The sequence below is a fragment of the Oncorhynchus masou genome, chromosome 4 (genome assembly GCF_036934945.1).
Source record: "Oncorhynchus masou masou isolate Uvic2021 chromosome 4, UVic_Omas_1.1, whole genome shotgun sequence".
In the NCBI taxonomy this organism is placed as follows: Eukaryota; Metazoa; Chordata; class Actinopteri; order Salmoniformes; family Salmonidae; genus Oncorhynchus; species Oncorhynchus masou.
Genome location: NC_088215.1, coordinates 16,566,073 through 16,593,871, shown reverse-complemented (window position 1 = coordinate 16,593,871; position 27,799 = coordinate 16,566,073). Strand labels below are relative to the sequence as shown.

Below are 27,799 nucleotides of genomic sequence, written 5' to 3'. Positions count from 1 at the left end.
GACAGGCTTTCATTGGCATGACATGGAGATGAGTTGCCAAATCCTTTCAGACCCGCTTTAGACTGTTCACGCGCACGCACGCACGCACGCACGCACGCACGCACGCACGCACGCACACACACACACACACACACACACACACACACACACACACACACACACACACACACACACACACACACACACACACACACACACACACACACCACAGTACACATACAGCACACATTGACGCAGCAGAGGAAGCAGCTAGCTCCGCCGACAACGCCAGGCGAAGCCACCGTGACGATCTGATATAAATCAAGCTCACAACACTTCAGAGTCTTAATAGGTTTAAATAATAGCCGCCCTCAACACTGCTCCCCATCCCAGCGCATCTTATAGAAACGAGGGACATCTTGCAAAAGAAGGAAGCGATGGAAGCACTTTTCTGTATACTAAGATTCTGCATATATTCATACATGTGTTGCAGAGTGGTTGATGTGAGGTGTGGTTGAGGTGTTAGAGCCACTATGTTAAAGACGGGTTACTCACATATAATGCTTCATCCCAGTACTGTACGTTACAAAGGCAATAGGTTACAGTGTTGTATATCTACTGAGGCTGGTTGCTGTCATCTTTATGACCAACGGGATAATGATGATAGTGAGTCATTTAAGCTACTGTACTTTACTAGCCTCCTTTAGCTAATGTCTGCAACATGCAGCTGTGTAGCAGCAGAAGTGGTGCCACTGCATCACATAATATGTACGTGTTGACTCGCGTGATTTCGCGCTGAACAATCAAACTCACATAGCACAATGCCAACAAAAGCATGTCAAAATTCAAACAATACTCTTCAGAGAGTTACAAAAATAGGTATTTTTCCATCTCGAAGAAAAATGCCCTTTCTCTGCTCTCTTTTATTCATTTTTCCGTTGAGCATCTCTCACATCACTCATAGGTTCCATCCAAAATGGCACCCTCTATCCTATTTTGTGCACCACTTATGACCAGGGCCCATACAAGTGTGGGGCATCACATCACAGTTAGTCGGGCTAGTGAACACTGATGTGAGTGGACAGGACATGCAACTTGGTCGCTGATCAGGAGCGAGACAGTTTGGCCCTGTTGGCCCTGCAGGAGCGAGACAGTTTGGCCCTGCTGGCCCTGCAGGAGCGAGACAGTTTGGCCCTGCTGGCCCTGCAGGAGCGAGACAGGTTGGCCCTGCTGACCCTGCAGGAGCGAGACAGTTTGGCCCTGCTGGCCCTGCAGGAGCGAGACAGTTTGACCCTGCTGGCCCTGCAGGAGCGAGACAGATAGAGAGAAAGAGAATGAAAAGAGAGAATAGAATGATAGAGGAAAAGAGCAGAAAAAAGTCTTCAAATTAAATTATATCTGTATCCGCACAGTGATGAATAATGTAGGACAGAGAGAGAATAGAGAGAGAGAAGTGTGTAAAGGTGTGAAGAGGAGAGATTAGGGCTCAGGATAGATTGAGAAACGTGGAGGATCAAGAGGAGTCAATGGCTGCCGTGGATTTGCGGTTGATTGACAGGAAGTTATGGGAAGGGACAAACAGCATACATACAAAAACACTCACCTTAGAAATGTATATGACCCTCAGAACATATGGAACGGATTTCAATAGAAAGGTTAGAGTTTAAGGGTGCGCATGTGATGCGACTGTGCACAAGCATATTATTTTAACACAGTGAAGTGTCTCCTGACTGTCAACGTTTCAGGATTAATCCCCCAACCTCCCCTATTCTACTTCCACACTTCCGTCCCCCATTGACATGGAATGTGATTACCTCATCAAAGCAGAAGCTAGGTAACGGATCAAGCCATATCTGTCCCTGTGGGGGAGGTGGGAGATGTAACAGGGCGGGAAGTGGGCTTTGATGTGGAGTGGAGCGAGTAGACCTGAGCCAGGGAGAGTTCAGCACAGCCTGCTGCAGGAGTAACATGGAGCAACAACCTATGGACACGCCCATACACACAGAGTCACACACAGAGCTGTCACATAGGCAGGCCATGCTTGCTTGCACACGGGAACATGCAGATATAGTATGGACGTCACACATATTCATTCACAAACTAACGGTGTCACTCACTCACTCACTCACTCACTCACTCACTCACTGTGTATACGTACGGTGGGGACCAACGTTACACCCTTGATTAAGATTAGAAAAAATGACTATATAAAATGAATAATTAAAATACTGTGCTATATTGTATGCTAAAAAAACAGCATTATTTTATACTTATACAGTTGCTCAGTGAAAGAGATTTTGTTCAACAAGTAATCATTTTTTTGTCTCGAAAAAGTAGGGTTACAAATGATTGACAACCCTGTTTTCAATACCTTCAAATACCTCACCTTGGGAGGATAATGTAACTGAGCCTTTTTCTAAAATGTTTTATGAGTTGGAGAACACATTGGTAGGGATCCATACAGAATCCTTCCAGATCCTTGATATCCTTCCTTCCTTCCTGCGTTTTATGGGATTGTCCTCCTCAAATCAAACCACATGTTTTCAATTGGTTTCAAGTCTGGAAACTGACATAACTATTGCAAAAAGTTGATTGTGTGGCCAGTTAACCATTTTATTTGTGAATTTTTATGTTTGCTTGGTGTTATTGTCTTCCTGGAAGAGGAATGGTCTAAGATTCATCCCAATGTGTTCTTCAACTCATTAAACATTTTGGAAAAAGGCTTAGTGCCATTAGCCTTGTAAGGTGAGGTATTGAAAACAGGGGTGTCAGTAATATTGACCCCTGCCTTTTTGAGAGAAAAAATGCATCTATTTCTCTGAGCAATTGTATTAGTATAAAATAATATAATTTTCCATTTGTGTAGCATACAGTTTAGCTCAGTATTTGAATTATTTATTTTATACAGTAATATTTTCTTATCTTTGTGTCAATCATTTCAAACCCCACTGTACATATGAGCAGATTCACACACACATCACTCACACACACACACACACACACACACACACACACACACACACACACACACACACACACACACACACACACACACACACACACACACACACACACACACACACACACACACACACACACACACACACACACACACACACACACACACACACAGAGGCATGTTTGTTTTACTATCCTTGTGAGGACACACACACACACACTCACAATCTCGCTCACACTCACTCACTAGTAATCGTACACACACTCCCCCACTGACAAACTCATGGACACAAATAGACCCCTGACGTTCAGCTGATGCTGGGCGTGACCTCTTCATACAGTTCCTCTGATGTCCCCTCCAGTCCCTTAGTTCCATAAATAATGCATCTCAACCATCACGTCCTCATGGGTGACTGAACAACATCGCCCCCTGGACCTCCCTTGAGTCTCCAGATGTTGTTTGTGTGTGTGGCCGCCCCATGTGCTGTACGTGTACTATCCTCCTTTGCATCTCATTTCCGTTAGACCGTTGACCTGACGTCCCGTTCTTCTGTCTTCCCTCTCGCTCTTCTCTCTCTTCCCCATGTTTGCAGGACGACCACTCCATGTTCTTCCAGTTTGGCCCGTCCATAGAGCAGCAGGCCTCCATCATGCTGAAGATCATGGAGGAATACGACTGGTACATCTTCTCCATCGTCACCACCTACTACCCCGGATACCAGGACTTTGTCAACAAAGTGAGGCAGACCAGACCTGGGTTCAAATACTATTGGAAATCAGTTCAAATACGCTATATATACAAAAGTATGTGGACACCCCTTCAAATGAGTGGATTCGGCTATTTCAGCCACACCCATTGCTGACAGGTGTATAAAATCGAGCACACAGCATTCCAATCTCCATAGACAAACATTGGCAGTAGAATGGCTTTACTAAAGAGCTCAGTGACTTTTAACGTGGCACCGTCATAGGATGCCACCTTTCCAACAAGTCAGTTCATCAAATTTTTTTGCCCTGCTAGCTGTTATTGTGATGTGGAAACGTCTAGAAGCAACAACGGCTCAGCTGCGAAGTGGTAGGCCACACAAGCTCACAGAATGGGACCGGCGAGAGCTGAAGCGCGTAGCGCGTAAAAATTGTCTGTCCTCCGCAACACTCAATACTGAGTTCCAAAATGCCTCTGCAAGCAATGTCAGCACAAGAAGTGTTCGTCGTGAGCTTCATGAAATGAGTTTCCATGGCCGAGCAGCCACACACAAGCCTAAGATCACTATGTGCAATGCCAAGCATCGGCTGGAGTGGTGTAAAGCTTGCCACCATTTATACTCTGGAGCAGTGGAAACGCGTTCTCTGCAGTGATGAATCACGCTTCACCATCTGGCAGTCCGACGGATGAATCTGGATTTGGCAGATGCTAGGAGAACGCTACCTGCCCGAATGCATAATGCCAACTGTAAAGTTTGGTGGAGGAGGAATAATGTCTGTTTTTCATGTTTCGGGCTCCTTAGTTCCAGTGAAGAGAAATCATAACGCTACAGCATTCAATGACAGTCTAGATGATTCTGTGCTTCCAAATTTGTGGACATAGTTTGGGAATGGCGCTTTCCAGTTTCAGCATGACAATGCCCTGTGCACAAAGCAAGATCCATACAGAAATGGCTTTTCGAGATCGGTGTGGAATAACTTGACTGGCCTGTACAGAGCCCTGACCTCAACCCCACTAAAAACCATCGGAATGAATTGGAACACCGACTGCGAGCCAGGCTTAATCACCCAACATCAGTGCCCGACCTCATTAATGCTCTTGTGCCAGAATGGAAGCAAGTCCCCACAGCAATGTTCCAATATCTAGTGGAAAGCCTTCCTAGCAGAGAGGAGGCTGTTATAGCAGCAAAGGGGGACCAACTCTTTATTAATGCCCATGATTTTGGAATGCGATGTTCCACGAGCGGATGTCCACATACTTTTGGTCATGTAGTGTATTTTGGCTGAGCTTGGCTGTTGCAATGAACTAAAAGAAGAGTCTTATGTTCAAACCCTTCACATCTGGTACTCCAAGCAAAGTATTTTAAAAATGGCATCCATTTTCTCCTGTTTCTATATCTTATTCATCATTGTTCCTATGAAAACACTATGAGAGATGCCCCATACCAAACCTGTTGTTCCCATGAAACCCCTATGAGAGATGCCTCACACCAAACCTGTTGTTCCCATGAAACCCCTATGAGAGATGCCCCACACCCAACCTGTTGTTCCCATGAAACCCCTATGAGAGATGCCCCACACCCAACCTGTTGTTCCCATGAAACCCCTATGAGAGATGCCCCACACCCAATCTGTTGTTCCCATGAAACCCCTATGAGAGATGCCCCACACCCAACCTGTTGTTCCTATGAAACCCCTATGAGAGATGCCCCACACCCAACCTGTTGTTCCTATGAAACCCCTATGAGAGATGCCCCACACCCAACCTGTTGTTCCTATGAAACCCCTATGAGAGATGCCCCACACCCAACCTGTTGTTCCCATGAAACCCCTATGAGAGATGCCCCACACCCAACCTGTTGTTCCCATGAAACCCCTATGAGAGATGCCCCACACCCAACCTGTTGTTCCTATGAAACCCCTATGAGAGATGCCTCACACCAAACCTGTTGTTCCAATGAAACCCCTATGAGAGATGCCCCACACCCAACCTGTTGTTCCCATGAAACCCCTATGAGAGATGCCCCACACCCAACCTGTTGTTCCTATAAAACCCCTATGAGAGATGGCCCACACCCAACCTGTTGTTCCCATGAAACCCCTATGAGAGATGCCCCACACCCAACCTGTTGTCCTTTCCCTTTGTCTTGAAAGCATTCTTTAGAAAACAGCAAGGACCTAAAGGGGTGGCAGGTTAGCCTAGTGGTTAGAGCGTTGGACTAGTAACCGGAAGGTTGCAAGTTCAAACCCCCAAGCTGACAAGAAAGTTAACCCACTGTTCCTAGGCAGTCATTGAGAATAAGAATTTGTTCTTAACTGACTTGCCTAGTTAAATAAAGGTAAGTACAACCCTAGAGCTGAACTGGCACACTACTAGTCTTACACCTGCACAGCTAAACCCAAGAGAGGAGCCAGAAAGACTGCCAGACAAACAAACTTTACTTTTCAAGTGGTGTTTCTTGTGTGGATATTGGAACAGAACGTCAAATTCTTTTCTTTCCTCGTCCTCCTTCTCCTTCTCCCTCTCTCCTCTTCTTTTCCTCATCCTCCCTCACTCTTCTACCTCCTCCTCCCCTCTCTCTTCTTCCTTCTTCCTTCTCCTCCCTCTCTCCTCTCCCCCACCACAGATCCGGAGCACCATAGAGAACAGTTTTGTGGGCTGGGAGCTAGAAGAAGTCCTCCTGTTGGACATGTCTGTGGATGACGGAGACGCTAAGATCCAGAACCAGATGAAGAAGCTGCAGAGCCCTGTCTACCTGCTTTACTGCACCAAGGAGGAGGCCTACACCATCTTTGAGGTGGCAAACTCTGTGGGACTGACGGGATACGGGTACACCTGGATCGTACCGTCGCTAGTGGCCGGCGACGCCGATAATGTCCCCGCCGTGTTTCCCACAGGTAGTTACTGGATGGGGTTGGAATGGGGGTCAGGAGAAGGGTAAAATGTTAAGGTGCATACTGATCCAGGAGCAGTTTATTCCCCCCAGATTTTAAACCTTTTAAAACGGAAAATACAAAACTGATCTTAGATCAGCGTTTCTGGGAAACTTCATCCTACTCTGGGTGAACTCAGCTATAAAGGGTGTTGAATTTTGGGATTACAAACCAGTTTTTAATTCATGTGGCACCTCTGTTATTTGAGATGGCTCTCTTAACCTCTCTCTCCACCTCCCACCTTTCCACCCCTCATCCTTCCACATCTTCCCCCACCCCCTCCCATTTTCTTCTCTTTTTCACTCTCTCTCTCACTCTCTCCTTCTCTCAGGGCTAATTTCGGTGTCGTATGACGAATGGGACTACAGTTTGGAGGCTCGGGTGCGGGATGCAGTGGCTGTCATCGCCATGGCGACCTCCACTATGATGCTGGACCGGGGGCAACACACGCTGCTCAAGTCAGGCTGCAACGAGACCCCTAACAAGAAGGGCTCTAAACAAGGCAACTCCAATGAAGTGCTCAAGTGAGTGCCCTAGATATGGAGGTAGAAACATTGGGTATAGTATGGTAGAGACTGTAAGGGCGCTACTGACCTGCAAAACGACTAACCATCATCTAAAACGGACACTTACCTTAACCAAACCCTTAACCCTGACCCTGACCCTAACCAAATTTGAGCCAATTCTGAAATGAAATATCGGTTTGCAGGTCAGGAGTGTCCGTATAGTCTTTTCCTTATAGTACACACACACCTAGACACACATACAATACCCATGCACATACACACACTCACACACATACACACACCTAGACACAAATACAATACCCATGCACATACACACACTCACACACATACACACACCTAGACACACATACAATACCCATGCACATACACACACTCACACACATACACACACCTAGACACACATACAATACCCATGCACATACACACACTCACACACATACACACACCTAGACACACATACAATACCCATGCACATACACACACCTAGACACACATACAATACCCATGCACATACACACACCTAGACACACATACACACACCTAGACACACATACAATACCCATGCACATACACACACTCACACACATACACACACCTAGACACACATACAATACCCATGCACATACACACACTCACACACATACACACACCTAGACACACATACAATACCCATGCACATACACACACTCACACACATACACACACCTAGACACACATACAATACCCATGCACATACACACACTCACACACATACACACACCTAGACACACATACAATACCCATGCACATACACACACTCACACACAGACCTTTGAGGAACATTGTCCTCTGTTTAGTCATCCCAGCAGAACCTGAAGAGGTGGATATGTGCAGTCTTTTACAACAGCCTTCGTCTTATCTTACCATTAACCACAATAATCATGAAAGAAAACACACATTTCTCTTTCTTCATTTACTTGTTTTGTTATCTGACGCATTACAGTACAGAACATTACAGTACAGAACATTACAGTACGAAACATTACAATACACTCACTACATGAATAATTAATATCCATTTAACTTCATAGGGCTTTGCTTTTAGTGCCTGCATTGTTCATAGATTATGTGACTAATTGAATGCTTGTGGACAAACGGATTAAATTAAAAGAGGTCCAAAGAACAGTAGGAGGTTAGGAGGTGTGTGTGTGTGTGTGTGTGTGTGTGTGTGTGTGTGTGTGTGTGTGTGTGTGTGTGTGTGTGTGTGTGTGTGTGTGTGTGTGTGTGTGTGTGTGTGTGTGTGTGTGTGTGTCTGTGTCTGTGTGTGTCTGTGTGTGTTTTGTGGGAGTGTGTGTTAGACTCCCTTCCTCTAGCACTGTTGTTGGGTTATTGATTGAGTTACATGTACAGTCTAATACGGGTTGGGGATTATTAATGCTGCTCTTATTAGACAATATATACTCGTACAAGTGCCTTTCCCCTCTCAATCCTCCACGTTCCTTTTCTAAAAATAAACATAATTGTATTTTTTTGTGGTTGGTCAGGATTGTGGATTGGAATTTGTGTGTGTGTGTGTGTGTGTATGTGTGTGTGTGTGTGTGTGTGTGTGTGTGTGTGTGTGTGTGTGTGTGTGTGTGTGTGTGTGTGTGTGTGTGTGTGTGTGTGTGTGTGTGTGTGTGTGTGAGATAAGCAACCTGGGTGAAAGTATAACATTTTTGGGATATTTATTTGTTTTCTTATCAGATGCAGTTATGCGTATATACGTCCCTCATCGCAATTTCCAAACAACAGGAATAAAATAACACAAACCCATGAATATTTCAATCCCCAACGGAGTTCCTTCTCTGTCACTGAGACCCAGAGTTGGTAGTTAGGGCCTGGCATTCAATCTTCCTCCTGGAGTACACCTGGGACCCTTGTCAAAACCTTACACACACACGCACACACACACACACACACACACACACACACACACACACACACACACACGCACATGCACGCGCACCCGCACGCACACACACACACACACAGCAGAGTCCCCTTACTTATGATAAGACATAATAATATAGGTCCTATTTGACATAGCAGTGAATGACTCAGTGAATCAGCCCAGAAACATATAATTAAATGGCTTGGATGCCCCTACCCTCCTCCCAACCCCCTCCTGGCTGTCCCTTTCACCCCTCAACTCCTCCCCTAACTCCTGGAAAACCTTCCCCCCACCACCCCCTCAACCCCCCCAACCCCCCAGTAACAGACATTATGCCCTGTAGGCCCTATGTGCGTGACTCAGGAACGTGGTGGATCCATGCCACCGGAGGATAGATAGTGTACTTCTAGATTTGCATGCCATGCTGTCAGACAGTGATGGACTACAGCAGGGGGGGCTCAGTGACTCACACTCTCTGTTTGGGGAGGAAGTGTGGTGTTGTGTCTATGTCTGTATGTATGTCTGTGTCTGTCTGTGTGTGTGTGCATGTGAGCGCGTGCGTACCTGTGTATCGCATTCTCTGCTGGTTTTCGGGAGCAGGTTGACCTCATGGGGATATAGCCTCTGACTGGAGGGTTCACTCATGTTTCTCCCTTCCTGCCACTGAGGAGAGGACAGAACAGGAGGTCTTGTATAATGAGAAAATGTGCTGGAAGTGGTTTTGGATGATGAGCTGCTATGGGGCTTATTGGTGTGTATGGCTAGGGAAGCAGAGAGAGGGGAGAGGTGTGGGATGAGAAGAAGTGTGTATGTGTGTACGTGTGTGTGTACGTGCGTGGGGGAGGGGAGGAAGTGTGTAATTGTCTCTTATACATACAGTACCAGTCAAACATTTGGACACACTTACTCAAGGGTTATTCTTTATTTGTACTATTTTCTACATTGAAGAATAACAGCGAAGACATCAAAACTATGAAATAACACATATCGAATCATGTAGTAACCAAAAAAGTGTTAAAGAAATCAAAATATATTTTCGATTTTCGATTGTTCAAAATTGCCACTCTTTGCCTTGATGACAGCTTTGCACACTCTTGGCATCTCTCAACCAGCTTCACCTGGAATGCTTTTCCAACAGTGTTGAAGGAGTTCCCACATATGCTGAGCACTTGTTAGCTGCTTTTCCTTCACTCTGTGGTCCAACTCATCCCAAACCATCTCAATTGGGTTGAGTCGGGTGATTGTGGAGGCCAGGTCATCTGATGCAGCACTCCATTACTCTTCTTCTTGGTCAAATAGCCCTTACACAGCCTGGAGGTGTGTTGGGTCATTGTCCTGTTGAAAAAAAATGATAGTCCCAGTAAGTGCAAACCAAATGGGGTGGCGTATCGCTGTGGTAGCCATGCTGGTTAAGAGTGCCTTGAATTCTAAATAAATCACAGACAGTGTTACACCAAAGCACCACCATCACACCTCCTCCTCCTCCATGCTTCACGGTGGGAACCACACATGCGGAGATCATCCGTTCATCTACTCTGCGTCTCACAAAGACACCGCGGTTGGAACCAAAAATCTCAAATTTGGACTCATCAGTCCTCAGGACAGATTTCCACCAGTCTAATATCCATTGCTAGTGTTTTTTGGCCCAAGCAAGTCTCTTCTTATTGTTTGTGTCCTTTAGTAGTGATTTATTTGCAGAAATTCCATCATAAAGGCTTGATTCACACCGACTCATCTGAACAGTTGATGTTGAGATGTGTCTGTTACTTAGATTCTATGAAGCATTTATTTGGGCTGCAATTTCTGAGACTGGTAACTGTAATGAGTAAATCCGGGTTTTCCTTTCTTGTGAGAGCCAGTTTCATCATAGCGTTTGATGGTTTTTGCGACTGCACTTGAAGAAACTTTCAAAGTTCTTGAAGTTTTCCACATTGACTGACAATCATGTCTTAAAGCAATGATGGACTGTCATTTCTCTTTGCTTATTTGAGCTGTTCTTGCCATAATATGGACTTTGTATTTTTCTGTATATGGCTATCTTCTGTGTACCACCCCTACCTTGTTACAATACAACTGATTGGCTCAAACACAAACCTGGCCCATTTCCTGTGGCTCAGGGCAACATATCCTCCCAGAATTCTCAACATGCGTGTTGATCTACTTTCCAGGGGGGTGTCTTATCTCTACAAAGTGGAGACTGCACCCCTCGGTGGTTCCCCAGAAATGGGCCCGGTTCAGCATGGCCAATGTAGATCTTAAACATCACAAGATAATGCACATTGTTGTCTGTTCTTCTCAATGAGGGATCTGGGCTCTCCTTTGGGAACGGATGCTTTGGCGTGTCAGTGGCCTTGTACCCTGCGCTATGCGTTTCCTCCGATGCATCTGATTCAAGCCACCGTGAGGAGGGTCTTTCAGAAGGGTCTGTTGTTGATTGTTGTGTCTCCCCGTTGGCCCAGACAACCATGGTTCCCGGTGATCATGCGCCTGTTGGTCTGGGACCCGTGGAGGGTTACGTGTCTTCGGGATCTATTGTCCCAGGCAGAGTTTGGCACCCACGACCACATATATGAGATCAGTTGGTTTGGCCCCTGAAAGGTTGAATTTGACGGGGAACTAGGGGTTTACTCTTGAACGTGATTACGACTGTACAGTTGGCGCGTCACACACTCTACGAGAGGGTTGTATACATATAAGTGGCGTGCGTTTGAGGGTTGGTGTCTGGTTAAAGGAGTTTCTCCTTTTCAAAGCTCTTTGGTGGACATTTTGATGTTCTTGCAATAACTTTTTGAGCAGGGCCTTTTTCACATTGGAGGTATATATGGCAGCCATCTCGGTGTGTCATGTAGGGATTGAAAGCACTACCCAGTGGTCTCATCCTCTGGGGGTGCGGTACCTGAAAAACGTGCGTTGGCTCAGACCAGTGTCTGAGTGGCACCGATCTGGGACCTGGCTTTGGTCCTGGACACTCTGTGTGAGCCTCCGTTTGAACCATTGAAGTCTGTGGACCTGCCATGTAGCGTGCGTTGGCGCTTCACGAACTCACAACAGGGGTTCTGTTGTTTTGGACATGCGGTTCCTTGTACGAGTTCTGATATTTCAGGCTTACAAGGTAAGTATTGTTCTTAGAACTGTGGGGTTTATGGACTGTAGTGGCAGCATGGCAGTGCGCATACCCAAGTTGCAGCAGGTTCTGGTTCCCTATATGCTTCACGGAGTCGTGGCTGAACGACAACAATATCAACATACAGCTGGCTGGTTATACGATGTACCAGCAGGATAGAACAGCTGTGTCTGGTAAGACAAGGGACGGCGGTCTAAGTATTTTTGTAAACAACAGCTGGTGCATGATATCTAAGGAAGTCTCAAGCCATTGCTCGCCTGAGGTAGAGTTCCTCATGATAAGCTGCAGACCACATACCTAACGAGAGAGTTTTCATCTGTATTCTTTGTAGCTGTTTGCATACCACCACAGTCAGAGGCTGGCAACAAGATAGCATTGAATGAGCTGTATTCCGCCATTAGCAAAGAAGAAAACGCTCACCCAGATGCAGTGCTCCTAGTAGCCGGGGACTTTAATGCAGGGAAACTTAAATCAGTGTTACCTCATTTTTATCAACATGTTAAATGTGCAACCAGAGGGAAAATAATTCTGGACCACCTATACTCCACATAGAGATGCATACAAAGCTCTCCCTCGCCCTCCATTCGGCAAATCTGACCATAATCCTATCCTCCTGATTCCTGCTTACAAGCTAAAATTTAAGCAGGAATCACCAGTGACTAGATCAATAAAAAAATTGTCAGATGAAGCATATGCTAAGATACAGGACCGTTTTGCTAGCACAGACTGGAATATGTTCCGGGATTCCTCCAATGGCATTGAGGAGTACAGGACATTTGTCATTGGCTTCATCAATAAGTGCATTGATGACGTTGTCCCCACATTGACTGTACGTACATACACCAACCAGAAGCCATGGAATACAGGCAACATCTGCACTGAGCTAAAGCTGCCGCTTTCAAGGAGCGGGACTCTAACCCTGGAGCTTTTAAGAAATCCCGCTATGCCCTCCGATGAACCATCAAATAGGCAAAGCATCAATACAGACTAAGATCGATTCGTACTACACCGGCTCTGATGGATCGGATGTGGCAGGGCCTGCAAACTATTACAGACTACAAAGGGAAGCACAGCCGAGAGCTGCCCAGTGACACAAGCCTACCGGACGAGCTAAACTACTTCTGTGCTCGCTTTGAGGCAAATAACACTGAAACATACATGAGAGTCCATGCTAGGTAAAGCTCCGCCTTATCTCAGTTCACTGGTCACGATGGCAACACCCACCCGTAGCACTCGCTCCAGCAGGTGTATCTCACTGATCATCCCTAAAGCCAACACCTCATTTGGCCGCCTTTCCTTCCAGTTCTCTGCTGCCTGTGACTGGAACGAATTGCAAAAATCGCTGAAGTTGGAGACTTTTATCTCCCTCACCAACTTCAAACATCTGCTATCTGAGCAGCTAACCAATCGCTGCAGCTGTACATAGTCTTATCGGTAAATAGCCCACCCAATTTTACCTACCTCATCCCCATACTGTTTTTATTTATTTACTTTTCTGCTCTTTTGCACACCAATATCTCTACCTGTACATGACCATCTGATCATTTGTCACTCCAGTGTTAATCTGCAAAATTGTAATTATTTGCCTACCTCCTCATGCCTTTTGCACACAATGTATATAGACTCTCTTTTTTTCTGCTGTGTTATTGACTTGTTTATTGTTTACTCCATGTGTAACTCTGTGTTGTCTGTTCACACTGCTATGCTTTATCTTGGCCAGGTCGCAGTTGCAAATGAGAACTTGTTCTCAACTAGCCTACCTGGTGAAAAAAAAATTAAAAAATAAAGAGCACCAGAGTTAATAAAGAGCACCAGCTGTCATTCGGAGCCCGAGCAGCGACCTAAATTAGTGCTGAAAATGCACTTTTTTTCCGGGTGTTGCTACGGGGTCCCTGAAAGAGCTATTGGACAGAAATTAGGGTCCGTCTCTATGGGCTGAGGCGGTTTCAATGCACCTAGTCTTGTGATTCTGGGACTGTGATTCTGGGACTTTTCTAAATGTCACCATTTTTGCAATTTTCAAAATGAATTGAAGTAATTGAAAATAGACGAGGCTGTTTCTCAGGCTGAGAACCTTCTACAGCCACATAACTCACTGTGCACTATCAACTTCAGCTCTAGATCATATATAAAGTTTCAGAACTCTAGGTCTGACAGTTCTTTGATGGTGTGAACACCGGTATCTATTGCATGCTCTGTGTGTTTGCAAGCCCCACACTGTTACTCCATCCTGGCTGTGTGAGTTTTTCTTGTACATCTGATGGGAGAAATTACTGATTTACAGTTCATGAGGGTTGTCTCATCACACATGAAATTTTAGAAAGATGTGACCTTTTTAACCCTTCGAAACAGCCCCTACGACCCCAATTTAAGGCACTTCTCGTTGTCACAGGAAGATGAAAGTAACACAGGCTCTGTGTGTCTGTAAGCCTCACACTGTGTCACTCCCCATTGACTGTGGTTGTGTGCGTGAGTTCAGAAAATCACGTAGAGCTCCCAAACCCACCTTAACAGATTCATCTGAACACACCACAACTGGATTTATAACTTGTTTGAAAAAAAACATGTCTTTAACCATCACCAAACGGACATTCAATTATTTCTCGTAAATTATAATCGATAAATGGCTGGTTCTTTTTTTCCATACACGTGTAGGTTTTTGTAATTTGACGTGAAGTGGTCAAATTAGCTCTATATTACCGTTTTTGACCGTTAATCCCAGAAAATTGGCCTCACAGAGTTTCATTTTCAATGTCTTTTCTATTTAGGAGAAATGCCCATGTCCATTTGGTGATGTTTTGACCATTTGCAATAAGCAGCCAGTCGCCATCTGGTGGAATTTTCTAGTACAGTGGAAAAATGACCAACATTTAAAATGTTATAAAAGGAAACCGAATGTCCGAGAGACTATTCGATGACTTCCCGGAAGACCGAGCCCTGGGGCACGACCTGAGGCCTCTTGTAAGGGACCGTACATTTGCAATATGGAGATCCTCGTCAACCATATGTGAATGCCACTCACGTCCCTTATGTAGTTTAGTGGCTCGTAAGTAAGCATTTCACTGTAAGGTTGTATTCTGTTGTATTCGGCACATGTGACTAATACAATTTGATTTGATCTTGATTTGATTTATATGGGGCTCTGCTAGCTCAGGCCTCATGAGGCTCTGACAGTCCAGGCTTCTCGGGTAAGTATTCGAGAAAAAGGTGGCTTCTATAACCCCTTTTTGGAGCCGGTGGAACCTCTGTGTGCTTGGCCTACCGTGGGACACCTAGTTTGGTACACTCTTAGCCGGCTTCGGGTGTGATTGTATGTCCCCATAGTATGTTAAACCAAGTGACCGCCTGAAAATAAGTGTGCAGTTATGAATATAACTACTGTTCCCTGAAGGAGGGAACTAGGTATAATGTATTTGCCTCCACACTGTCAAGGGGTTTGGGCTCGCTAGAGAGCAGTACTGAATTGAGGAAATTAATGCAAACTATGGGTGTGATTGTCCCGTTGGGTGTGATTTCAGTTCTTCAGGTGAATATGACTGGTCATTGACTCTCCGTAGTACATTATACCTCGTTCCCTCCTTTAGGGAACAGTAGTTATAGTCATAACTGTACGTTTCCTTTCCGTCGGTCACTCAGTATAACACATTACATCCTTTCAAGTGAGCTTTGTGAGGATCGAGGCAGGAGATGAGAAGCAGGTACAGGGAGTGAAGGTTTAATATAGACAGACAAGCAATGGAACAAGAATACCATCTGGACATAAACACAACACGACAAACAATGCTACTACAGGGAACAACACAGAGGAGAAGACGTATATGCAGGGGCAATCAACAAAGTGAGGGAGTCCAGGTGAGTCCAATGAGCGCAGCTGCGCGTAATGATGGTAACAGGTGCGTATGATGACGGGTAGCCTGGCGCCCTCGAGCGCCAGGGAGAGGGAGCGGGAGCAGGCGTGATAGTACCCCCCCGAGGGGTGCCAGCGTCTCACCTGGGCAAGCTGGATGGGCCGAATGAGGCGTAACAGCCTGACGATCCCACTGTGGTGAAGAAAATCTATGGGCCGGCTGAAGCATGACGTGGGATGGGAACCTGCCGAGCCAACCGTGGCAAGGAAACCTCTCGAGCCAGCTTGGGCGTGACAGCCCGAAGAGCCAATTTAGGCATCCCAGGTTCCATCAGCGTCGGAATCCAAGCCTGACGTCACCAGCAAAACAAGAAATCTCATGGGCCGACTGAGGCATAGGAGCCCGACGAGCCGGCTGAAGCATGACGTGGGATGGGAACCTGCCGAGCCAACCGGGACAAGGAAACTTCTTGAGCCAGCTAGGGCATGACAGCCCAACAAGCCAGCTAGGGCATGACAGCCCAACAAGCCAGCTAGGGCATGACAGCCCAACAAGCCAGCTAGGGCATGACAGCCGAACAAGCCAGCTAGGGCATGACAGCCCAACAAGCCAGCTAGGGCATGACAGCCCAACAAGCCAGCTAGGGCAAGACAGCCCAACAAGCCAGCTAGGGCATGACAGCCCAACAAGCCAGCTCGGGCATGACAGCCCAACAAGCCAGCTCGGGCATGACAGCCCAACAAGCCAGCTAGGGCATGACAGCCCAACAAGCCAGCTAGGGCATGACAGCCCAACAAGCCAGCTTCGGCACCCCCAGTTCCATCGGCGACGGCACCCGGTCCGACGTCACCAAAAAAATCAAACCCTGAAAACTCCCTGATGCTTCTTGTAATGATGTCCACATTCTGTAAGGATTGACGCAGGAGATGAGAAGCAGGTACAGGGAGTGAAGGTTTAGTAACTGACGGACATGAAACAGAACAGGAACAGCGTCTGGACAAGAACACATAACAACCATTAATGCAGACACAGGGAACACCACATAGGAACAGACAGATATACAGGGGAAATCAACAACGTGAAGGAGTCCAGGTGAGCCCAATGAGCGCTGCTGCGTGTAATGATGGTGGCAGGTGTGTGTAAAGAAGGGTAGCCTGGTGCCCTTGAGCACCAGGGAGGGGGAGCGGGACCAGGCGCGACAACCTTAGTATCTAGATATTGTGTTTCTATTCCTGTGCTCTATACACACACACACACACACACACACACACACACACACACACACACACACACACACACACACACACACACACACACACACACACACACACACACACACACACACACACACACACACACACACACACCAACCAATCTCATCTCTTCATCTCAGGGCTGACTGGAGGTAGAGAATGAGAGAATAGAGCCATAATTTTGTTGGCTAATAAATCATTGTCCTTTTTATTGCGCTAGAGATGTATTTAGTGGACTATTTCATTGTGCTTTTGGGCTATTGAGTTAAAATGTCCTCTCCTTTTGACAAAACCCTATAGAACTGGATGAGAGAACCCTTCCCTATCTTTCTGTCTCTCGCTTTTGTGGTTTCGCTTTTGTGGTTTCTATCTTTCCTTTTTAATTTTCACTCCATTATGTTACCTTAATCTCCTTTTCAGTCTCTATCTTTGTCCGTTTCCTCTACCTCATTCCCACTTTCCAATCTCTTTCTTTCATTCACTCCCGTTTCCTCTCTCTTTCTTTCTGCTTCTCATTATCAGCACCGTTCACTTCTCTGCTCGTATGCAGTCCATTCCTGCCAAAAAGCTCATTCAATTAGCTAAAGTTGAATCGGAAGGCCCTCCATTCCACTCCTCTCTCTCTCCCTCTAGAAAGCATTGTCTGTGTGGAAGGCAGCCGCCAGCACCTCCTCTTCCCTGACACTCTCCCTATCAGACTAGTTATCTCCTATCTTTCAACTCTACTACACACGGCTACTCTGTCTTTGTTTCTCTCTCTGTCTCTCTCAATTCAGTTCAATTCAAAGGGCTTTATTGGCATGGGAAACATATGTCTCTCGCTCTCTCTCTCTCACTCTCTTTCTCTCTCTGTCTCTGTCGCTATATTTCTCTCTCTTGCTGCCTCTCATAACCTCTCTCTCTCTGTCGCTCTGTCTCTCTCTCTGCCTCTCTCATAACCTCTCTCTGTCTCGGTCTCTCTAAACAACTTCTCTCTCTCCCCCTTCCTGCTCTCTCTCCTTCTCTAAATAATTAGTCCATATTTACTATATAGATGTGACATATTATTCATACATAAACATTCATTCATCTCTCTCAATTCAATTCAATTCAATGGACTTTATTGACATGGCAAGTTCAGTATTACTTACAATGTCAAAGTATACATTTCGAAAAATAAAATAAAAATACATATTTATATATAAAATATATATTTATATATAAATAAATGATGGGACGAATAGCAATAATAATAGTAGTAGTGGACATGGGATTACCATTAACAACAACTACAACAATATTAATGAGAACAGCAATACATTAAAGCTATGGTAGTAGACCAGTGTCAACATGACTGAGAAGACACATGACGTGTTATGAAAGACAAAGCAAAACAAGATGGGAAATATTATCGACATTACTTTGCACTTTTCACTGGCTGTCCCTCAGGTTGTGGCAGGAGGACACATATTTGGCTGCCAAAACTGCACATTTATGCTTTTCACCCAATAAATATTTGATTTTTTTCATAATCTTTTATAGTTTCAAATTCTTTGTATTGAATTATAATTTTGGGAAAGAAATATTCTCTTAAGTCTGAGTATTTGTCACAGTGTAATAGGAAATGCAGCTCTGTCTCTACCTCTCCCATGGAACAGAGTGAGCACAGCCTGTCCTCTCTGGGCAGCCAGGTTTGTCTGTGATGACCGGTCTCTATAGCCAGACAAATGCTCACTGAGTCTGTACCTAGTCAATGTTTTCCTCAGTTTTCTATCAGTCACAGTGGTCAGATAGTCTGCCACCAAGTACTGTCTGTTTAGAGCCAAATGGCATTGAAGTTTACTTAGATTTTTTGTGGTGTCTTTCCAATAGGTGATATATTTTCTTTTTGTTTTGTGATGATTTGGTTGGGCCAGATTTTCTGAGTGCTGTCCTGAGGCTCTATGGGGTTGGTTTGGGTTGGTGAACTGAGCCTCAGAACCAGCTGGCTGAGGGGACTCTTGTTTCATCTCTTGACATTGTAGAGACATTGTGGAATGTTTTGGGGTCACTTGTTTTTAGATGGTTGTAAAATTTGATGGCTCTTTTTTTCTATTCGAATGAAAAGGAGGTATTGGCCCAATTCTGCTCTACATGTGTTATTTGGAGTTTTTCTTTGCACTTGCAATACAGTCTTGCAAAACTCTGCATGCAGTATTTCGATTGGATGATTCTAATTGGAATTTAGATTTTGATGTTCCTTTTAATGGCATAGAATGCTTTTCTTGCTTTGTCTCTCAGCTCATTCACAGCCATGTGAAAGCTACCTGTGTTGCTGATAGTTAGTTCTAGATATGTCTAGTTTTTGGTGGGTTCTAATAGGACTGTGTCCAAATAGAATTTATATTTGTCATCCTTATTTCCGGACCTTTTTTGCAATATAATTATATATATATTTTTTAGGTTAACGGTCAGAGCCCAGGTCTGACAGAACCTGTGAAGACGATCTAGGTGCTGCTGTAACCCCTCTTTAGTGGGAGACAGCAGCACCAGGTCATCTGCATACAGCAGATACTTGATTTCAGTGTAGTGTAGGGTGACACCAGGTGCTGCCGATTCTTCTAATGTTTTTGCCAATTCATTCATGTAGATGTTCAATAGTGTTGGACTTATTGGGCAGCCCTGTTTCACTCCCCGTCCCTGAGAGAAGAAGTCTGTTTGCTTGTTGCCAATTTTAACCGCACATTTGTTTTTAGTGTACATTGATTTAATAAAATCGTATGTTTTCCCCCCAATACCACTTTCTATTAGTTTATAAAAAAGAGTAGATTTTGCCTTTGGTTTGGTTTACTTGTTTATTAATTAGAGTGTGGAGGGTGTAAATGTGGTCTGTTGCATGATAATTTTTTAGAAATTCAATCTGGCTTCTGCTCAGGACGTTGTGTTTGTCAAGGAAATGATGTAGTCTGCTATTTATAATACTGCAGAGAATTCTCCCCAAGTTGCCGTTAACGCAAATTCCACTGTAATCATTTTTATAGATTGGTCTGATCAATCCCTGGTTCCAAATATCGGGGAAAATACTAGGCCCTCTCTCTCTCACTCTGTTTTGCCCTTTCTCTCTCTCTGTCGCTCTCTCTCTCTCTCTCACTGTCTCTCTCATAACCTCTTGGTTGCTCTTTCTTTCTCTGTGTCTCACTCATAACCTCTCTCTGTTTCTCTCTCTCCCCCCTTCTCGCCCTCTCTCTCCTTCTCCAAATAATTAGTCCATATTTACTATATAGACGTGACATATTAATGTATAAACATTAATTCATCTCTCTCTCTCTGTTTCTCTCTCTGTCTCGGTCTCTCTCACATCTCCTCTCTCTTCCCCTTTCTGCTCTCTCTCCTTCTCCAAACAATTAGTCCATATCTACTATATAGACGCAAAGTAATATTAATATATAAACATTAATTAATATCTCTCTGTCTCTCTTATTATTGACTCATTCGGGGAGGTACTACTTAAACATTTCCTATTAAAAAAAAAGGTTTGTGTTCTGTTGCAAAACGTTTCTCTGCTGTGTGCCCTACTTCTGACCACGACCCAGCTGAAGCTACAGTATTACTATCCCCTTGATAGGAAGGTACCAACCTGTAAAACATGAGAGAGTCGTGTCTCCCCATACAACCTGAAGGAAGAGTCCGTTGCTGTCCAGGGCGGATATGATAAGCCCCGTCTCACAAAGTGTCCCCAATGACACCCTATTCATTTGACATCTGATCAGAGCCCTGGTCAAATGTAGTTCACTAATGTATGTAGGGAATAGGATACCGTTTGGTAGGCAAGAGAATCTTCCTCCAAATCCACTCGGCTACCCAGGAATGACATGTCTGTCCGTCAATCCTTTGCCTGCGCCCCAAATGGTACTCTGTTCTCTATATAGTGCACTACTTTAGAGCAGAGTCCTATGGGCCCTGGTCAAAAGTAGTGCACTATGTAGGGAAGATTGTGCTATTTGGGATGGAGACTCTCACAGCGCGACTCTCCACACCACCGGATTGTGTGAACAAGTTGTGGGCTCACTTTAAAGCAGACAGGTTTTGGCTGCTTCACAGAGACGCATTCAGAGTGTGATACTGATCAGATATTGTCAGTCTGTCTGAGTTACTGTATAGGCTAGAAAATCCTACGTGTTTATTTCCTTAGTCGCAGTATAACTTTACCTCTCTCTGTCTCTCTCTCGCTCTCTCTCTCTCTCTCTCTCTCTCTCTCTCTGTCTCTGTCTCTCACTGTCTATCTCTGTCTCTCTATCTCTGTCTCTCTCTCTCTCTCTGTCTCCCTCTCTCTGTCTATCTCTCTCTCTCGCTCTGTCTCTCTCTGTCTCCCTCTCTCTGTCTATCTCTCTCTCTCGCTCTGTCTCTCTCTCTCTCTCTCTCTCTCTCTCTCTGTCTCTCTATCTCTCTCTCTATATATATATCTCTCTCTCTCTTTCTCTCTCTATCTCTCTCTCTCTGTCTCTCTCTCTCTCTCTCTGTCTCTCTGTCTCTCTGTATTTCTTGGTTGAACAGTTGGTAAGCGAGAGGCATAATGCTAGCGGCTGCGTACTGTATGTCAATGATAAAGCATTAGGTTGTAGCTCCAGTCGATTGTGTTTTTATTTGTCTTAGTCTTGGGGGAATTCAGACATGGGGACACATCACATGACGCATAAAAGCTACATCAATACTGCACGGCTACAAAATGACAAATGGCACTGCCTGGTACAGTTATATTCCCAGCTTGCATCAATATATTTATCTCTCCATTTAATGTAGGGCTGGATGGAACCATTGATATAGACTCAAGTGTATCTACTCTGCTTCTCGTAAGTGAGTCTGTCGAAAGAAGTGAGAGACAGAAAGAGAGGAGTTCAAAATAAAATAAAATTGTATCGGTCACATACACATGGTTAGCAGATGTTATTGCGAGTGTAGTGAAATGCTTGTGCTTCTAGTTCAGGCAGTGCAGTAATATCTAACAAGTAATCTAACAATTCCACAACCACTACCTTATACACACAAAGCTAAGTAAAGGAATGAGACAGAGCGGCATAGGCAAGATGCAATAGATGCTATAAAATACAGTATATACATATGAGATGAGTGATACAAGATATGTAAACATTATTCAAGTGGCATTATTAAAGTGACTAGTGATCCATTTATTTGTGGCCAATGATTTCAAGTCTGTATGCAGGCAGCAGCCTCTGTGTGTTAGTTATGGCTGTTTAACAGTCTGGTGGCCTTGAGATGGACTGAAAAACAGCTTTGATGCACCTGTACTGACCTCGCCTTCTGGATGATAACGAGGTGAACAGGCAGTGACTCGGGTGGTTGTTGTCCTTGATGATCTTTTTGGTCTTCCTGTGACATCGGGTGCTGTAGGTGTCCTGGAGGGCAGGTAGTTTGCCCTCGGTGATGCGTTGTGCAGATCGCACCACCCTCTGGGGAGCCTTGCGGTTGTGGGCGGTGCAGTTGCCGTACCAGGCGGTGATACAGCCCGACAGTCGATGCTCTCAATTGTGCATCTGTAACGGATTTTATTTTATTTTATTTTTTTATTTCACCTTTATTTAACCAGGTAGGCTAGTTGAGAACAAGTTCTCATTTGCAACTGCGACCTGGCCAAGATAAAGCATAGCAGTGTGAACAGACAACACAGAGTTACACATGGAGTAAACAATTAACAAGTCAATAACACAGTAGAAAAAAAAGAGTCTATATACATTGTGTGCAAAAGGCATGAGGAGGTAGGCGAATAATTACAATTTTGCAGATTAACACTGGAGTGATAAATGATCAGATGGTCATGTACAAGTAGAGATATTGGTGTGCCAAAGAGCAGAAAATTAAATAAATATAAACAGTATGGGGATGAGGTAGGTAAAATTGGGTGGTCTATTTACCGATAGACTATGTACAGATTGGTTAAAAAATGTTTTTAAAGATGCCCCCTATCTCACTCTTTCGTTCTCTCTTTCTGTCTCTCTTTCTGTCTCTCTCTCTCTTATCTCTCTTTCTCTGTCATCCCACACTCTCTCGGGTGAGATGACTGTTCTCATGGCAACGCAGCAGATTGCTTGAAAATCGCTGTGGTTGTTGGGCGCCATGGCAACACATTACATATGACGGGGAGTCTTCCTCTGTTGGGGCTTCTGTTAACAATCATACCTGTCACCCACAGTGACTGACTCACGTCTCAGTCAGCACAGTTCAGTAGAGCGCCAACCTCCTGCACACCTGCACTTCAACATGGTCAGCTTGGTTAACATGGGTGGCGTTGCATTTTTTGGTTTCCTAATTTAAATTCTAATGTGAGGCACCTACTGCTTATCCCATGTTGCATGCGCTTTACAGTAGTACAGTAACACACGTTACGTGGCAGACATTTTCAGGGACACTCTGTATTGGATGCGTACAGCGCTTCGAAGGCGTGTTAGATTTAGTCAAATACATACTGCGTAGTGACAAGGTGTAGTAGGATCTCGCTTTGTCATCTTCATCACCATCTGTCCATTGTTCTTTCCCCTCATCGTTGAAATGATCTGGTGCCCTCCCTCTCTCTCTGTTACTGCCAGTTAGCTGTCTCGGGAATCTCATTAAGCACACATTTAACTCTGCACGTTGCTGCCCTCCCTCTCTCTCTCTGTCTCATTTATAGACCAGTATTTATTTATTTCCTGGACTAGAATTGTTTCGGAGGCAGGCAGAGAGTTGCCATGGAGACGGCGGCCGCAGCCGCGGCAACCAACACCCCAGAAAGGAGAGTGAGCAGAGAGAGAGAGAGAGAGAGAGAGGAAGCGAGGGTGGCAGGTCACGGGTGGGGGAGAATGATTTGAGTTTATCTGGCAGTGGCACACACTTGTCTACACACACAGTACATGCTGATACTTATTCACACAAGCACTTTATACATTATGACTCTCTCTCTCTACTCTCGCTCTCCCTCTTACTCTCTACTCTCTCTCTCCCTCTTACTCTATACTCTCTACTCTCTCTCTCCCTCTTACTCTATACTCTCTACTCTCTCTCTCCCTCTTACTCTATACTCTCTACTCTCTCTCTCCCTCCCTCTTACTCTCTACTCTCTACTCTCTCTCTCCCTCCCTCTTACTCTCTACTCTTACTCTCTCCTCTCTTTCTATTCTCTCTCTCCTCTCTTACTACTCCCTACTCTCCTCTTTCTCTCTCTCCTCGCGCTCTCTCTCTCTTTCTATTCTCTCTCTCGCTATTTCTCTCTCTCTTTTTTCTCTCCTCTCTCCTTCACCACTCTGTACTCTACTCTCTCTTCTCTCTCTCTCGCTCCCTCGCTCCCTCTCTACTATCTCTCGCTCTTTCTCTCTACTCTTTCTACTCTCTCTTTCTCTCTATTCCTCTCTCTTTCTCTATCTCTCCCTCTCTCCCTCTCTACTCTCTCTCCCTCTTTCTCTCTAATCTTTCTACTCTCTTTCTCTCTCTATCTATTTCTCTCTCTCTCTATTTCTCTCTCTCTTACTCTCTCTCGCTCTCTCTCTCTCTCTCTCTCCCCCTCTCCCTCTCTCTGTCAGAAGTGTGTGTTACAGACTCTCAAAGTGGATCATCTGTGCTACGGTAGCTTAACTTGTTCTTAACTGACTTGCCTAGTTAAATGCAGGTCAAAAAAACTGACCAAGCAACAATAAGAACATTAACATACAATTACTCAGGTTCTCAAATGCAATGCCTTCATGTCTTCTTTGCATTTGTGTGTGTTTCTGCAACCATGTTATCATTTCCACTGTGTACATTAAGGTTTGCAGTTGATTTAGAACCGGAAATATGCGGTTGGGTCATTCCACCAATTCGTTGCCTTTTGAGAAGTTTAACTTAGTCCCCCAAAAACGCTTGATTTCACATCATTTTAACATAAAGAGGCACATGTTCAAAAAAATAAAAATGACCGTAACAGGGTTGACAATTTCATTTGAAATCAGCCATAAATCCCCTTGTGACAGGGGGAATGGAAGCTTGTTATGTGCATCGGGGAGTGGCAACTGAACGCAAGCTTCACAAAAATAATAGAAAGTGTTAAAACATTTCTAGCCTGTTTATCTATGGGTAACAGGGTTGACAGGTTCATGCTCAACCCGCTCAGTTTTCCAACACAAAACACCAGAAAATTGTCAAAAAGGGTAGAACCAGCTCACCTGCTTTCATTATATGATTTGACTATTAGATGATTCATGTTTCTTTAGAATTTCGTTTAGTTTCAACGTGCGTAAAGGCCCCGACGTAAATGAATCACTGATCACGTGAAATAAATACTAATGTTAAGAAATGTGTTAAACAGTCACAGGCGGGGCACGGAGGGACGTGTCAAAACGCTCAATCTTCCATCTATTGATTTCTCCTTGTGGTCTATATTAAAAGGGCACTTCATTTAATAGAACAGCCTTTTAAAATTCAATAATGACGCACAGTTTCTACTTAAAATGTCAAAGGCAATCCGTGTTATTGTAAGTCGCCCCTGTATAAGAGCACCTTCTGATTTTAGTCAAATGTATTAATGTTACTGTAGTGTGAAACCTCAATGTGTCATACAGTATATTAGAGTGTTTAGTGGGCAACACTTTACATCCAGTTACTCTTACAGCAGTCAGTCAAGTCATTGTCTTAAAGCTGAACTCACACAAAAACATTCTTTAACCCATGTTGTAATGGCGTAATAACTATAGTAACATTGTTTCCTCGCAGGTATCTGATGAACGTGACGTTCGAGGGACGTAACCTGTCGTTCAGTGAGGATGGATACCAGATGCATCCCAAACTGGTCATCACCCTGCTAGACAAGCAGAGGCGCTGGGACAAGGTGAGTATCTCTTGTCTTCCTCTCCTTCTCTTTCTAAGTCTCTCTCTCTCTCATTCTCTCCCTTTCTCTGGTTTCTTTCTTTGATTTCTCTCTATCTTTTTCTTCCTCTCTCCCTCCCTCTCTCTTTCTTCCTCATTCTCTTTTCTCTTTTCTCTTTCTTTCTCTTTCTCTTTCTCTCGCTCTGTTTATTTCTCTTTCTCTTCCTCCTTCTCTCTCTTTCTCTCTCTTTCTTTCTCTTTCTTCTTTCTCTTTCTCGTCCTCCTCTCTCTTTCTCTCTCTTTATTTGTGTTTTATTTGTCGCTGATTATTAATGATTATGCACACCACCCAATCATTTGTCCGTCCTCTCTCTTCTCCCTCCTCTCTCTCTTCCCTCCCCTCTCTCTTCCCTCCTCCCATCCCCAGGTGGGTAAATGGGAGAACAGCTCCCTGTCCATGAAGTACCACGTGTGGCCCAGGTTCGAGCTGTTCTCCGATGGGGAGGCCCGGGAGGACGACCACTTGTCCATCGTGACGCTGGAGGAGGCTCCCTTTGTCATCGTGGAGGACGTGGACCCCCTCAGTGGCACCTGCATGAGGAACACCGTGCCGTGCAGGAAACAGCTTAAAATACTGTAAGACAACTATGATCCACCTTAACCAAATACACAACCCTATACTGTATTCCCTCTCTCCTATTGATCGTATCTTGAGTGCTGATGCCAAATTCAACTACCACCTTTTATACTATTACCTCCTTCATGAAACAACTCAAAATACTGTTAAAACTATAGGCCTATATCACTATCACAGGTGGCCGGTGGCACCTTAATTGGGGAGAACGGGCTCATAGTCATGGCTGGAACGGAATCAATGCAATGGTTTCAAACACATGGAAACCATGTGTTTGGTTCCATTCCATTCACTTCATTCCAGGCATTATTATGAGCCGTCCTCCCCTCAGCAGCCTCCTGTGATCACTATTGAATATAGACGTCAATGTTTAGGGTGTCATACCTGTAGCTCAAAATCCTATGAGAACCGTAGACCAATATCTCAATTAAAACAGACCAATATCTCAATTAAAACAGACCAATATCTCTATTAAAACAGTCCAATATCTGGATTAAAAACAGAGCAAAATCTCTAATAAAAACAGACCAATATCTCTATTAAAAACAGAGCCACATCTCTGATAAAAACAGACCAATGTCTCTATTAAAACAGACCAATATCTCTATTAAAACAGTCCAATATCTGGATTAAAAACAGAGCAATATCTCTAATAAAACAGACCAATATCTCTATTAAAAACAGACCATTATCTCTATTAAAACAGACCAATATCTCTATTAAAAACAGAGCCATATCTCTGATAAAAACAGACCAATATCTCTATAAAAAACAGACCAATATCTCTATTATAACAGACCAATATCTCTATTAAAAATGGCAATATCTCTATTAAAAACAGACCAATATCTCTATTAAAACAGAGCAATATCGCTAATAAAAACAGAGCAATGTCTCTAATAAAAACAGAGCAATATCTTCATTAAAAACAGCAATATCTCTATTAAAACAGTCCAATATCTCTATTAAAAACAGAGCAATATCTATAATAAAAACAGACCAATATCTCTATTAAAAACAGAGCAATATCTCTAATAAAAACAGACCAATATCTCTATTAAACACAGAGCAATATCTCTATTAAAACATACCAATATCTCTATTAAACACAGAGCAATATCTCTATTAAAACAGTCCAATA

The 27,799-nt window shown here is 44.3% G+C and overlaps 1 protein-coding gene and 1 long non-coding RNA gene across 2 annotated transcripts in view; one reads left to right on the top strand and one right to left on the bottom strand.

The window, feature by feature from the left end:
- Window positions 1-27,799, top strand: part of LOC135524708 (glutamate receptor ionotropic, NMDA 2B-like) — a 148,797-nt gene that overhangs the window by 72,429 nt on the left and 48,569 nt on the right. Inside the window, 5 exon segments of the mRNA XM_064952480.1 lie at window positions 3,531-3,674; window positions 6,270-6,540; window positions 6,908-7,100; window positions 25,932-26,046; window positions 26,452-26,660. Coding sequence (XP_064808552.1) covers window positions 3,531-3,674; window positions 6,270-6,540; window positions 6,908-7,100; window positions 25,932-26,046; window positions 26,452-26,660 — 932 coding nt within the window.
- LOC135524717 (uncharacterized) lies at window positions 9,583-23,855 on the bottom strand. Its single transcript, XR_010453011.1, has 3 exons — window positions 23,678-23,855; window positions 22,507-22,747; window positions 9,583-9,675 (listed from the first exon to the last, which is right to left on the bottom strand). It is a non-coding gene; the product is annotated as an uncharacterized LOC135524717 (long non-coding RNA).